The sequence below is a fragment of the Chiloscyllium plagiosum genome, unplaced genomic scaffold (assembly GCF_037043375.1).
Source record: "Chiloscyllium plagiosum isolate Xiang-an unplaced genomic scaffold, Cpla_swu_hap1 HiC_scaffold_3, whole genome shotgun sequence".
NCBI lineage: Eukaryota > Metazoa > Chordata > Chondrichthyes > Orectolobiformes > Hemiscylliidae > Chiloscyllium > Chiloscyllium plagiosum.
Window position 1 is genome coordinate 70,710,087 of NW_028270141.1, and position 15,297 is coordinate 70,725,383.

The 15,297-nt window shown below is 39.6% G+C and overlaps 1 protein-coding gene across 28 annotated transcripts in view; it reads left to right on the top strand.

Moving 5' to 3' along the window:
• The window catches only part of epb41l2 (erythrocyte membrane protein band 4.1-like 2), a 210,017-nt gene that overhangs the window by 161,949 nt on the left and 32,771 nt on the right, over positions 1-15,297 (top strand). For all 28 annotated transcript variants that reach the window (XM_043683418.2, XM_043683473.2, XM_043683480.2 and 25 more), the window contains exon 9: positions 11,043-11,195. In XM_043683418.2, the coding sequence (XP_043539353.2) occupies positions 11,043-11,195 (153 nt within the window). The remainder of the gene's footprint in view (positions 1-11,042; positions 11,196-15,297) is intronic.

The window sequence follows — 15,297 nt, forward strand, 5'->3', positions numbered from 1 at the left end:
GGAGCCTGTAGATGGTAGTGTTCCCATGCACCTTCTACTCTTGTCCTTCTAAATGCTGCAATTGCAGATTTGCGTGCTGCTGATGAAGGAACCTTGAAGTGTTAACATAGAACATTACAGCACAATACAGGCCCTTCGGCCCTCGATGTTGTGCCGCCCTGTCATACTAATTTGAAGCCCATCCCACCTACACTATTCCATGTACGTCCATATGCATGTCCAGTGACGACTTAAATGCACTTAAACTTGGCGAATCTACTACCGTTGCAGGCAAAGCATTCCATACCCTTACTAGTCTCTGAGTAAAGAAACTACCTCTGACATCTGTCTTATACCTATCTCCCCTCACTTTAAAGTTGTGTCCCTTGTGTTTGCCGTCCCCATACTTGGAGAAAGGCTCTCTCTGTCCACCCTATCTAAACCTCCGATTATCTTATATGTCTTTATTAAGTCACCTCTCAACCTTCTTCTCTCTAACGAGAACAGCCTCAAGACCCTCAGCCTTTCCTCGCAAGACATTCCTTCCATACCAGGCAACATCCTAGTAAATCTCCTCTGCACCCTTTCCAAAGCTTCTACATCCTTATTATAATGTGGTGACCAGAACTGTACACAATACTCCAAGTGTGGCCGTACCAGAGCTTTGTACAGCTGCAGCATAACCTCATGGTTCCGGAACTCAATCCCCCTATTAATAAAGGCCAAAACACTGTATGCCTTCTTAACAACCCTGTCAATCTGGGTGGCAACTTTCAGGGATCTGTGTACATGGACACCGAGATCTCTCTGCTCATCTGCACTCCTAAGAATCTTACCATTAGCCCAGTACTTTGCTGCAATGCAACCTTGTAAATGATGCAGCTGCTGTGCCAGTGAAAATTAAACACTTTATGTTTTGGAAAATGTGTCAATCAGGTGCTTTGGTCTGTACATTATTGAACTTGGTGAGTCTACACTCCCAACTGTTAAATTCTTCTCTTAAACGTATCAATCACCATAAGAACAGAACAGAGAGAAGTATTCGGCTCATTGAGTCTGTTTTGCTATTCAGTCGTGGCTAATACGTTTCAATTCTCCTACCTTCTCCCTGTAACCTTTGATCCCCTATTTATTTCTGTCTTAATACACTCAATGACTTGACTTCCACAGCCTTCTATTGCAACAAGCTCCACAAATTCACCATCCTCTAGCCAAAGAAATTCCTACTCCTGGTTCCAAAGGATTGTCACTCTGAAACTGTGCCCTTGGGTCCTAGTCTCTTCTAGCGGAAACATCTTCTCCACGTCCACTTTATCCTGGCCTCTCCGTATTTTGTATAGTTCAATGAGATGTCCCCTCACCATTCTAAATCCATCAAATACACACCGCACACCTCATACGACCAAGCTCTTCATCCCAGAATGATTCTTGTAAACATCTTTTTAACCCCCTTCAAGGCCAGCGCATCCTTCCTTAGATACAGGGCCCAAAACTTTTCACAATATTCCAAATGTGGTCTTACCAGAGCCTTATACAGCCGATGCAATGCATCTTTGTTGTATTCTAGCCCTCTTGAAATGAATGCAAATGTTGCATTTTCCTTCCTAATTGCCAGCTGAATCTGCATGTTAACCTTAGGAGAATCCTGAACTAAGACTCCTAAACCTTTTGCACTTCAGATTTCCCCATTTAGAAAATATTTTTCGTCTCTGTTTTTCCTACCAAAGTGCATAATGTTATACATTCCCACACGGTATTCTGTCTGCCACTCCTTTGCCTACTGTCCTTGCCTGTCCAGTCCTCCTAACAGCCTTCCATCTCTTCAACATTACCTGTCCCTCCAGCTATCTTTGTTGCTAAGTTTATAGATAACACAATGTTCTCACTTCCTTCATCCTGTTTGTTAACATATAATGTGAATAATTGTGGTTCCAACATTGACCCCTGGGAAACTCCACTAGTCACCGACTGCCATCCTGAAAAAGACGCTTTTATCCCCACTGTCTGCCTTCTGTCAGAGAGCCAATCCTCTTTCCTGCCAGTGCCTTACCCTAACACCAAGGACTCTTATTTAGCAGCCTCCTGTGCGGCGCTTTGTTAGAGGCCCTCTGGAAATACAAATAGAGTGCATCCATTGGCTCATCTTTGTCTAACTTGTTAAATCCATAAAGAATTGTAACAGGTTTGTCAGGTATGACCTCCCCTTGATGAAGGAGAAAGTGAGGTCTGCAGATGCTGGAGATCAGAGCTGAAAATGTGTTGCTGGAAAAGCGCAGCAGGTCAGGCAGCATCCAGGGAACAGGAGAATCGACGTTTCGGGCATAAGCCCTTCTTCTTTCCTGAAGAAGGGCTTATGCCCGAAACGTCGATTCTCCTGTTCCCTGGATGCTGCCTGACCTGCTGTGCTTTTCCAGCAACACATTTTCAGCTCCCCTTGATGAAGCCATGCTGCCTATTTTAACCATGCATTTCCAAGTAGTCAGCAATCTCATCCTTGACAATGCTCTTGAATCTTACCAATGAGCGAGGTGAGGCTATCATGCTATAATTTCCTATTTTCTGGCCCCCTCTTTTAAACAGAGGTGTAATATTAGCCATTTTCCAGTCCTTTTGGACCCTCCCTGACTTCATTCTTTCCTGAAATATCATCACCAATGCCTCCACAATCTCTGCAGCTACCTCCTTCAGGAGTCTGGGATATAGTCCAACCAATCTGGGTGATCTTTCCACCTTCAAACCTTTCAGCTTACCCAGCACCTTCTCCTTAGTGAAGGCCATGATTCTCTCCTCTGTCCCTTGACTCAAGGATTGGTGAAATTGAAATAATCTGAGCATTTTATTTGAAGATTGCGATGCCAAGGCAGACAGGGCTATGGGCCAAGTGCTTAAAAATGGGATTAGTCTAGTGTTGTGCATTCTTTGTTTGGATGATAATTTAGTTCCCACTTGAATGCCTTGATTAAACCTGCTTCCACCACACTCTCTGGCACTGCATTCCAGATCCTAACCACTTGCTATGCAGAAGATTTTTCCAATGTCTGCATTGCTTCTTTTAACAATTATCTTAAGTCTGTGTGCTCTGATTCTCAATCTTTCCACTAATGGAGACAGTTTCTTCATGCCTACGCTGTCCAGCCTCCCCATCATTTTTCACAGCTCTGTTAACCATCTGCTCCACCTTCTTTTCTCCAAAGAGTATTGTCCTAATTTATGTAATCTGTCAGCAATCCTTTTATGTCATTGGAATTCCTTATTCGTGGAACCATTCTTATGAATCCAGCCTGGGCCGGGTTTTGCTCCTTGATTGTTTTGGATTAAGCTAGGTGTGGTCAGCAGTATTCCATTCCATGGTAGTCAGTTTCTTTTCATTGCTGGTTTGCAATGTGGAGTGATGCGAATGGCTTGGGTTCAATTCCTGTACTGTCAGAGGTTACCATGAAGGACTGTCCTTGTCAATCACCAGCAGCTGTCTCTCTCTCTCTCTTTAATGAGAGAGCAGCCCTATGACCTGAAAAGACGGTGGCCACTTTTATTCCATTACACTGCTGACTCGTCACGTGTAGATGGTGGGTGGGTTTTGCAGAATCAGGTGGTGTCAGTATTTATGTAGCTACTTTAGTTACATTTCTGGTCAATGATACCTCCAGGATGTTGAATGTTAGGCTACTAGGACAATCTCCCTTGTTGGAGATGGTTAATACTGGCAACTGTGTTTAGGTTTGGAATTCTGTTTGCTTTGTTGATTGCAACTCAGGCTTAGTCAGGCTTACTAAATGTCAAACCCCTAGTAAAACTCCTCAATCCCTTTGTACTTTCATTCACAGGTACATTCTTCTATAATGCAATGGCTGTGTTGTTGTGCAACCCCGCATTATAGAGAAAGAGCGCTTAAAGTGTTGTCGATGTAATTGCGTTGCAGCTAACACATGTTTTAAAAGTTTGTGCTTCAGAAACAATGTCCCCAATTTGTCAATCGCATTAGTGAATTTGCATTAATGAAGTAAGCAATTTAGCGGAATGACCTGTATATTAAAAACATAAAGCTATCTATTTTGTCAATTCTTTTCCTCAGTGCACAGTTCCCTTCTCCATATTAAATGCAGTATACAATTATTTTGTCTAATTAAGTGTCTTTAATTCAGTTTAGCTTTCTAAACTGTTCAGAATCAATTGCTCATGCTTGGTGTCTTTGTAAAGTTAACTATTTAATATTGATGGAACTTTAATGGTTATGCCTTTCCATAGTTTACTTGTGATTTTAACATATTGGAAAAATATAGGCATATTAGATCTGTCAATAACCTTCCTCTTCTGTTTTATTAAGTTTTAAATCAATCCAAACTAAATGGATTGCATTCTTTAGCATGGTATTATAGCAAGACTCCTGTTGATGTTTGCCCTAGCTTTGTGTACAATAATGGCTTGTTTCAGTCCACAGGTATTTGTACTACCTCACAAATAGTCCTTTAGGTGCTGGATTAAATATTCATTTATCACTGGTGAGTTAGTTGCTTGGAACCTGTATAACCTTTCCAGGGTTTCCATTCTATTTATTTCTGCTTAGATTATCACTGCCATTTAATCTGGCACATTTTGCTGATGCTAAATCAAGGTATGCACTACCGGTGCTGACTTTGCTGAGTTATGAATTACTGATCCACTATATTGCTCTGAGTCTTAATTCTGTATTCACAGTACATATCAGTTTGTTTTTATTTTAAATAAGTGTTCAACAGTGTCACTGTTGGAATTGAAAGTTCAGATTAAGCCAAGTTTATTTTTGTTGTATGAGCGTTTTTGAGTTTTACAATATGGATTTCAGAAGTTGCACTGAATCTCATTAGTAAAGACCGCTGTTACTGAAACATTGTTCCCAAAGGACAGATGGAGCAAATTTACAAATTACTTTTTCATGCTTACCTGATAATTAAAACAAAAGATTGAGGCAAAGGTATGAAGTGTATTTGCATCACAAATATTGCAATGAATCCAGTAATAATACTGCAACTGTTTTTTGCGATGGTGCATTTAATTTCAAATGTATGAAGCCACATGAATTTGGAAATTCGTGTTTAAATGTGATAGCATATTTATTTACATTCACGTTGTTAGCAGTTTAGCAGATATCACCATTAAAACTTATTACAAATACTTACATATTCAGTGATTGGAGATATATTTGTGCTTGGGGCACTTAAGCAGCTGATGGTAAGTCTGTTTTTAGTGCAGTATGAGTAGACACCAAGCATGAGTTGATAACTAAAGTATTTTTTTAAAAAGGGTCTTGGCTATTACTGTTAATTGTTGAGTTTGATACTGTATAACAATCTTTTGTTTCTTTATACAATACAATATTTTGAATATCGCTGAAACATTAATGTGAGCCCTGATGTACAGTTTCTTTTTACAAATAGCGCAGTCATGGCATTCTGCATCATTTAGATATTTATGCCTGACATGCCTGCAAAGATTGCTGGCAAAAGAATCATAGGTCATAAGAGGGAAAATGATTTTTACATAGCAAGTTGTTAGCATGTGGATTTCCCTTGCTGAGGCCATGGTGGAGAGAAATTCAGTTATTGTTTCCAAATGGGATTTGGATAATTATCTAAAAGCAGAAAAAACGATTGACAAGCCTTTAATGAGAAGGCCAGGGGGTGAGCCTCGTTAAATAGCTCTTAGAGCTGGCAAGATGGAGTGAATGGCCTCTTCCTGTACTATAATGTAACCATTCTATAATTAGTTTTATACATTATAATTAGATTAATTTAATAAGTAAAGCTGATGTGACAAAGCTAACAAAGTAGGCATCGGCAACAAGAAGGGTTATCATTCAGTAAAGTCTGGAAGGATGCTTGAAACCTAATGGAAGTAGAGAAGAGATGATTAATAATTTGTTAGTGCTAATTGGTGAGAACTCCATTTATAAAAATGGTAAGCACAGTTATTGGGGTCTGTACTGTATGAGCTAGAAATTAAATTCTGACTGGAGGTGTACATGACTGGACTCTGTTCAAATTGGTAGCAGAAGATGGTGAGCTGTTTGTAAGTCAAGAATTGAAAACTAAGCGGCCTTCTAACTCAAGAGTAATTACGAGAAAACTGTAAAAAAGATATCTGAATCTTAATGTAAAGTAGTGAGGTATGATTACACTTTTGTGCTTTCTGAAAATGAATCTTTTAAGGTAACCATGTGGACGATGGTTACTGCCTTACTAAAGAAAAAGCATGGAATGGCTTGACCACTTTTGTCTTGATGCCAGTTCTAGGATAAATAACCAAGTTTTTTTTTTGGAGTTGGAGCTTGACCATTTGAACACACGTGAAGGTTTGGGTATAATAACTGAAATGGAAAAATTGTCAAAAAGATGATTTATGAACTGCTTATGAAGCATGGTCAATTTTTGACAAATTTGGATTGAATGAAGGTTAAATAGAAAATTACATGATGCAAACCAGTAAGATTTTTATAAGACTCCAGAAATTCCAGCTGGAAATTCTTCCAGCTGCGCTGGCACTTAATTTATTAAATCTGTGCAGAAGTATCAAATACAGATGCATTTCTAGTTTTGATGGGAGTTAATTTTGGAGATAAGCACACACTGCTTGAGCAAATGTTGGAACATTAAAAAATTCTTTGGAAAACACTCAGTCATGGAGTCATACAGCATAGAAACCGACGCTTCGGTCCAACTCATCCGTGCCGGCTAGAAATCCTAGTTCCATTTGCCAGCATTTGGCCCAAACCTCTCTCAACTCTTCCTATTCATAAATCCATCCATGTGCCATTTAAATATTGTAATAGTACCTGCCTCCACTACTTCCTCTGGCAGCTCGTTCCATACATGCACCACCCTCTGTGTGAAAAAGTTATCCCTTAGGTTCTTTCTAAATCTTTTCCTTCTCACCTTAAGCTTATGCCATCTAGTTTTCATGGTACAATTAGGATAATCAATTAAAAGACAGAAAATGGAGGACACAATGATGCGATACCCTCTAGATCCAGATCACAGGAGACAGTATAAAATAACTTTAGAAGAATTGAGAACAGAACTGTTTTTGACAACCTTGAAGAGCAAAAAACAATTTGAGACTTAGCATAAAAGATTTAATGGGTGGCACAGTGGTTAGCACTGCTGCCTCACAGCACTAGAGACCTGGGTTCAATTCCCGCCTCAGGCGACTGACTGTGTGGAGCTTGCATATTCTCCCCGTATCTCCGTGTGTTTCCTCCGGGTGCTCTGGTTTCCTCCCACAGTCCAAAGATGTACAGGTCAGGTGAATTGGCCATGCTAAATTGCCTGTAGTGTTAGGTGCAGGGGTAAATGTAGGGAATGGTACTGGGTGGGTTGTGCTTCGGCGGGTCGGTGTGGACTTGTTGGGCCGAAGGGCCTGTTTCCAAACTGTAAGTAATCTAATCTATTCTAAAAATGTCCAGGTTGTGGTCAGTTGATGTTTAAGATGTGATTTAAAAAATACCATTATGCCATGAATTTTCCAAATCAGTCCAACAGAATGTTTGTAACACAACATGAAGCAGAGGATTTGGAGGAAGAAACTGGTGACATGGTTCAAAGAGAGGCATTTGTATTGATTACAAGAAGTTTACCCGTTGATGAATATGTTGGTGGCAGAATCCTTTAGTTGTGTGACATTAGACAGGGGGCAGTGACCATATGTGGAATGAACTGGCTAAATGCCACTGGGACTCTGAATAATAAGGATTGGAGCAAAGTTAAGGAATTTGAGAGTTCCAGCTTCAGGACCAGGTTAGCACACTAAAATATTTTTTTTAAAAACAAAAGGAGTAGTCAGTCCTTGGAAAATAACTTGAGACAATTATTTTGTTAGTAAGGGTGCAGATTGTTTAATTGCAGATGTAATTGTTAGAGGTAATTGCAGAAATTACAGATGAAATTGGTTGTGGAAAATATCAATGCTCGTATTTGGAAAATCAGTGAAATTGCAACTTACACAAATGAGACATGTATTTATTTAATGGAATGTAACCTCTCCACTATTTTTTTAAGAATATGTTCTTGATTTCAGGGGTGAGGAACTTAGAAAACAAAAAGACAATTGTGTTAATACAGCATAGGCAATTTATCCATCTATCCTACAAAAGTTAAAATGTTATTAAAGGATGCATTAAAAAGAGACGCGAAATACAATCTGCTTATGCAAGAGATAAGTGATAAGTGTTAGATTTGCAAGAAATATTGAAGAACAGTGTCACAGTCTGATAATTCGACCCTTGGGATTTCAACAGAGTGGTGGTATGGGATCTAAAGATGTGGAATAAATCATGGAATCCTTACAATTAGCCCATCGAGTCCACACAGACCCTCTGACGAGCATCCCACCCAGGCCTCCATCCCTGTAACCCTGCATTTCCCATGGCTCATCTCCCTAACATGCATATCCCTAACATGATGGCATGGCCAGTCCACCTAACCCACACACGTTTGGATTGTGGGAGAAAACTGGAGCACCTGGAGGAAATCCACCAGACACAGGGAGAATATCCACACAGCCCAGTTGGTAGAGGACAGAATTGGACCCGGGTCCCTGGCACTGTCAGGCAGCAGTGATAACCATTGAGCCACCATGCTGCCCCAAAAGAAGAAAAATTTTAATTTAACATTTAGTTTATATGGATCCTGGATTTAAGGAGTCAAACAATACAGTAAAGTTAATGTTTCATATGACCATTGCTGGAGCCTTTAATCTTAGTTTGAATCACAAGATTTGTTTTGAATAATTCCCTCTGGTTTGTCATAAGACTGAGACCTGATTGTCAGCTTTACGGAGCAGCCTCTCTCTCCCTCTTCCTCCAACTGACCTCTTTCCATGCCTGAAACTTCACCTTGCAGCATCTTTTCATGCCTGAATCTCTGACCTGCAACCTTTTCCCATACCAGACTCTATCTCACCACTTCTCTCTCCTAACCTGCACTCCTTTTTGAAATTCAGGTCTAATTCAAATCTACAGTTCTAATATTGTGTCCCCTGTGGTGCAGAATTGCTGAGCTGGGGCTGTTTGAATCCTGATTTTTTTTTTTAAATGACTGCATCTCACTTGTTTATATACGTAGTCCTTGCTCAAGCAGAGATTCAAGAAAGGGAAGGAGTGAATGGCAGCAATTTAAAAATGCATAGATCTTGAATGAATTGTGGTTCAGGAGATGAGAAGGGTCAGAGTGAGGTCAGAAGCTGGAGGTTCAGAGAGTAAGTTGGAACGCAAAGGGGGATATCAATTTTCAGCATGAAAGTCAGTGTGGAAGGTTTGGGAAGCAGGATTAATTACGAGCAGGAGACATTGTAATTAGAAGTTACATTTTTCATTTCAAGAAGACAGGTATCAAAGCAATTTCATTTATCAGTAGAAGGAATTCGGAAGTAGATTGGCAAGGGGATTGGAATCTAAGATGGAGCTCAGATTCAAGAGAAAAATGTTGAACTCACAAAAATGTTGATGAATTCAATGCACAAATTGAGGAAAATCGATGTGATTTAATTGCCTTCACAGAGAAGGGGCTACTGGGTGACCGAGATTGGAAATTGAATATCCATGGATGATGATTTGTTTGGAGATGTGTGAAAAGGAATGCAATGTGGGCAGTACTCCTAAGAAGAGATGATCTTAGTTTATTTGCAAGAGAGAATCTTCTATCTAAAGATCAAAATGTAGGGTGTTTTTCTTTTCCCAGCAACCTAAAGGCATGGGTAATGGTTTCAGTGTCCAGATGAGAATCTTGCTTGTAAGTGGTGAGAGCCTGATTTTCAAACATTGACGCTTTATTATGTAATGCTGCCTCATTTATATCCAGGATGCTATTTTTCCAAGTTCCAGTGAGAAACCAGAAGGTGAAAGTCAGAGTGGTTATCTGGCAGCTGCAGCTCACTGGTGTTTTCTCCAGGCCACCAAGTTGTCCAACGTTCCCCAGTATCATAGATCATGTTGGATGACAACACTCCCTGAACCCTCAATTCCGAGAAGTCACTATCCACAATGCATCAGCATACCACGTCATCATGATATATCTGAGATTTTGGAGCTCAAAGCTTGCACTCCCACCCAGACCTGCATTCTCAGTAAACTTGGATATGTTAGTAGAATAAAACAAAGAACTGCAGCTGCTGGAAATCTGAAACAAAAACAAAGTGCTGGAGAAACTCAGAAGGTCAGGAACATCTGTGGAGACAAAAACAGAGTTAATGTTTTGAGTCCAGTGGCCCTTTTATCAGAACTGTTAGATAGTCTAAATCATCGATGTAGATTGTAAATAGCTGAGGCCACCAAAGTTGATCTTTGTAGCAATCCACTAATAGGCTGCTAACTTGAAATGCCAAGTTTATCCCCAGTGTCTGCCATTGGACATTAAACATTTGCGTCCAGACTTCATTGAGCAGACCCAATTGGCCAAATGGCCTCTTTCTGCTCCTTTGTCTTGTGACTTTGTGCTCTGCCAGTTATCCAGTAATGAACCATAAATAATTTGAAAGGACGTGTAAAATTAATTGTCCCCTATCAGTCCGCCAAGGACGTGCAAGTTCTGGGCCACCTCCAGCACCAAATCCAAGCCACCTGACTTGGAAGATGAGGAAGTACACCTCATCTTACATCTTGGGACCCTCAAAGCACTCAGCATCAACATCGACTTCACCAGTTTCCTAATCTGCACTCCCCCACCTCGTCCCAGATCCAAACCTCCAACTCGGCACTGCCCTCTTGACCTGTCCTACCTGTCCATTTTCCTTCCCACCTATCTGCTCCACCCTCCCCTCTCCAACCTATCATTATCACATTTCACCTGCATCTACCTAGTGCCTTCCCATCTAAGCATCTCACTCATTCCTGATTGAAGGGCCTATGCCCGGAACATCAACTCTCCTGCTCCTGGGATGCTGCCTGACCTGTTGTGCTTTTCCAGCGCCACACCTTTTGATGGTTATCATTATCTGCCAATTTACCTTGAAAATTAGTCTTTAGTATTCTCAAGACTTAGCAATGCTATGTTGACTTTTAAAAATTTATTATTTTTCTGTTTTTTTTTAAATAGGATTCTGAAGGAGTGGATATTATGTTGGGCATATGTGCAAATGGGCTGCTCATCTACAAGGATCGTCTCCGAATTAACCGTTTTGCTTGGCCAAAAATTCTTAAAATTTCCTATAAACGAAGCAATTTTTATATTAAAATTCGACCTGGAGAGGTAAGGTGTTGTCCAAACATCATTTTATATATATTTAGAGTTAGCTTTAACTTATTTAAAACTAATGGTGCAAATTAAAAGCAGATTAAAAATTTGTGTTCTATGCTAATAAGCTTTAGCATTTGTGTACCCTGATATTAAAAACAAAAACTTCATAAAATGTTTGAAATGTTCAGGCAACTGACAAAAGAAAAGTGGTTGGCAAAATGACCACTTGATCTCTTGACCAACTGATGACCAGTTTTCCCATTATTAGAGGAGACTACCCTACAGCAGAGAATAAGATGGATTAGAGTACAAGAAAAGCCTGTCACTTCCATCTCATCCGGAATTGGAATGTGTCAAAGTGTTGTAGATCCTGCTACTACATAGGAAATTGGACGATAGAAGAGTAGATAAAGGTATTATAGAGGCATTCCTAATGAGGTATAGAGATATTAGTTGTAGATGGTTATTTGCAAAATACGAAGGAGTTACGGAAGATGGATTCAAGAGAGGATTCTGATGTAATTGAGTCAGATGGGATGGACTAAGAACAGAGGCTAAGATTTGAAAGTCAAGGATCCTCTTGACTACTGTGGATGACGAGTTTTTAAGGAAACTGACATCTCAGGAAATATTGTGATTAAAGTGGAAATCAACCCTGTAAATGTATCAAAGAGGAATGGAACTTTGTGAAAACGGAGTGGAAAGAAGCTTAATCCAAATAGTTCTGAAAGCAAATTTGTATGAAAAGCCCGTTTCTTGACAGAAAAACAGTAAAGTCCAGAAAGAGAGAGTCAGAGATGGCCTGTAAGGCGGAGGAAAATTAGAAATATAGTAAATTAAACTATCTGAATCAAAGTGATTGCACAAAGTTGGATGTAAATAATTGTACTTCTAGAAAGCTTTGTAAGGCCCAGAGTAGATTCTGGAGACAATTTGGCTGGAAGTGGCTTGATAGTTGGTGGGAGCTCAGTTAGTTTTTGAAATGGGTTATGCTTATTTTGGAATTTGATGGAATCTGAGAAATGGAAGCCATTTGCAATGTCAGCTAGCATGTAAACTTGAAAGGAGATTTCAGTGGAAGTGAAGTTTAAAGTAACAGGAAATGTATTCAAAACAAAATATTGTGGATGCTGGAACTTTGAAATGAAAATGTTGGAGTCAGTCTAAGTCAAACAGCATTTGTGAATACCATTGCTGAGGTTGCATCACCAGGCAGAGAATGCCTCAATAGTAGTGCTTCCTTGATACAAATCACTGCTTGGAGGACCAGACTCATGCAAGCAGGATCTGACAGTTGGGTGGTGCACCTGCAGCACTGTTGCTGTGGGATGGTCATTACCACTAGGTGGCACCCCTTATCTGGTTTGGAGTATGCCTTAATGCTGGGTCTAAAATAAACAAAAACAGAAATTGCTGGAGAAACGCAGATATGGCAGCATCCATGAAGAGAAAATGGTTAACTTTTCGAGTCCAGTGACTCTCCTTCAGACCTGAAAACAGCTAAGAAAAGGTAATACTTATGCTGGTAACAAGGATTGGAGGATGGGAGACGGAGTGAGCAGGTAAGTGGAGAGAGAGAGAGAAATACAGGAGAAGAAGACAAAGGGATTGGTGAACGTAAGTCAAGGATGAAGACAAGCTAAGTAGATGATAATGGGGACTATGTGCTGTTGGAAACGGGTTGGCTATTCTGAAAGCAACCCATTTTCATAAAGTATCACTGGACTCAAACTGTTAACTCTATTTTCTTTTCACAGATGCTTCTGAGTTTCTCTAGCAATTTCTGATTTTTTTTTTTTGTTTCAGATCTCCTGTATCTGCAGGTCTTTGTTTTATTAAACTCTGGGTCTGTATTGTCTTGATAGGTATGAGTGAATTAGATTCTTCAGTCATTTGATTTGAGTCTTGCATGAGTCCAGTAGCCTGATCTTAAATACTCGTGACAAATTAGAACATGACCTTGTCGCAATAAAGAGTAAAATTCTTGTGGCAACATTGTCAATTTAAGTATTGACCTGTGCATAACTGCATCATCATCATCAGAGTGTGTGATCACATGTATGTGTTAGTTGTGTCATGACCAATATTGACAACTGCTGAACTGTTCATTATATAACTTTGCCTATTTAATTCCATCAACCTACCTCTTAAACAATAATTGAAACACTGCAGCAGGAAAATTTACATTGAATGTCTCCAGCATCCTGCAAAGACAGATCTTCTCAGCTGGCATTTCACATGCAATCTCATTAATCCCAGCCAATGTGTATCAACATTGCCTGGTCCACTCTAAATTTCATCACGATTAACAGCAACAGAGATTTTTGGCTGCTTTACCTGGAAATAGAGGTTAGCATGATGGTAGAGGAGCTATTCGAATGTAAACACAAGATGTTCACATACTGAAAGCATCACCACACTGCAACAGAAAAGTAAACGTATCAACAGTTCATCAAACAACTGGATCTCTTGTGAACAAATGGTGGGTGGAAAGAGTACAGGAAATCAAACCACTTGTGGTCAATCGTGATATGCATAGGTATTTCATCACTGTTAAGACTGTCTACACCCCAAATATTCAAAGGATGCACCTTGCTAAGGACAAAGGACAGGGGCATTCTCTGTCCTTTGGATGAAAGTTTCTAAGAGCATCCCCAACTGAGATTCGTTCTTGACCTGAGCATCCTCCAACCCATCCCCAAACTATCCAGTTTGACCATACTGCAATGGAGTTTGAACTTTGATTCTGTACTCAAGCGGTATACGATGGGCTGGAAACTCTGCAGAACCCCTTGGACTGCATACCTGGCAAAGATATGTCCTTATTGTTTGGCAGAGCAGGCTTGAGGGGCCAAATAGCCTATCCATGTTTCGAATTGATATGTCCATATCCCAACACTATCCAGCCTTTAATAAAAGTCATTCATCAGTTGAAAAGCAACAAGGCTTATGGAGTAGATAAATCTATTGAATTTCAGAATCACTGTTGATTGTAAGAGCTCCCCATCCCTCACCTGGGAAGAGGAGCTCATGACATGAGATCTTGAGTTACTGTAATCATGTTCATCTCCAAGAAATCTGCTGTAAAAACGTAGGAGTCTCTCTGATTTTTTTTCAATAAGGAACAGCATTGCAAGAATCCTCAAATTCCAAACCCAGAAACCAATAATGACTATTTTACATAATGTTTTGATCTCATGAAAGCCTTTGACTCTGAGTGATTTCCTCAAATGTGTTTGTATCAAAGATTTGTCACCATCCTTTGCTTATTAATTTTTGACATGCAAATCTGACCTTTACTAACTGGACCATTTCAATTTTCAAATGCAGCTGTGTCATTAAAACAACATTTTTTTTCATTCTACGTCACTATAATTCAACACTGTTCTTCCAGCAAGTTCCCCATAGAGATAATCAGGATGGATGTGAAATTATTCAATCTTTATTGCCTCTATTCCAAAACTAAATCACTTCACTCTCCGTCATCAAGCTTCAGTACACAGACAATGCTTCTGTGTATGTCGTAAACTCCAAGTTATTATTGCTTCTTTCACTGAGGCATTAAAGGGGATGGACCTTAATTTAAACATCTGGATAACTAAGATCCTTTTGAACTCACTCCTGGAGCATAACATTACTCTCTTCTTTGATTAAGATCCAAAGTGAAAAAGTGAACTACTTTGCACACTTGCTAAATAATTCTCAGTATGAAGAAATTATAATGACAACCAATTTAGGATTGTCAGACTTACAATGGAGTGCCTTTGTGTATTGTGAGCTACCTATATAAATATAGAAGGCTCTGTTCTTTGCAGCCATAAAGATGCTGTATGTTTATACTTTCTGTTTCCACTCAACATTCAGTTACATTACATGTTGTAAGTGTCTGCAGAACACACATGGTTAGCCGTCTCTGAGTGCATAGAACTAGAGTGGAACCAAGACATCCTTGGTCCTGAAGGACTGCTTAAGTCATCCTGTTTTACATTTGAAAAAGTTGAAATTTAATTGCTTTTGTTCTTATGTTTTATTGTCATAGAAAAAAGTGTGTTTCTTTTGTGGGTTCGCAAAGAGTTTTTTTCAAAGAAGCTTTTATGTTTAAACAAAAGTGCAA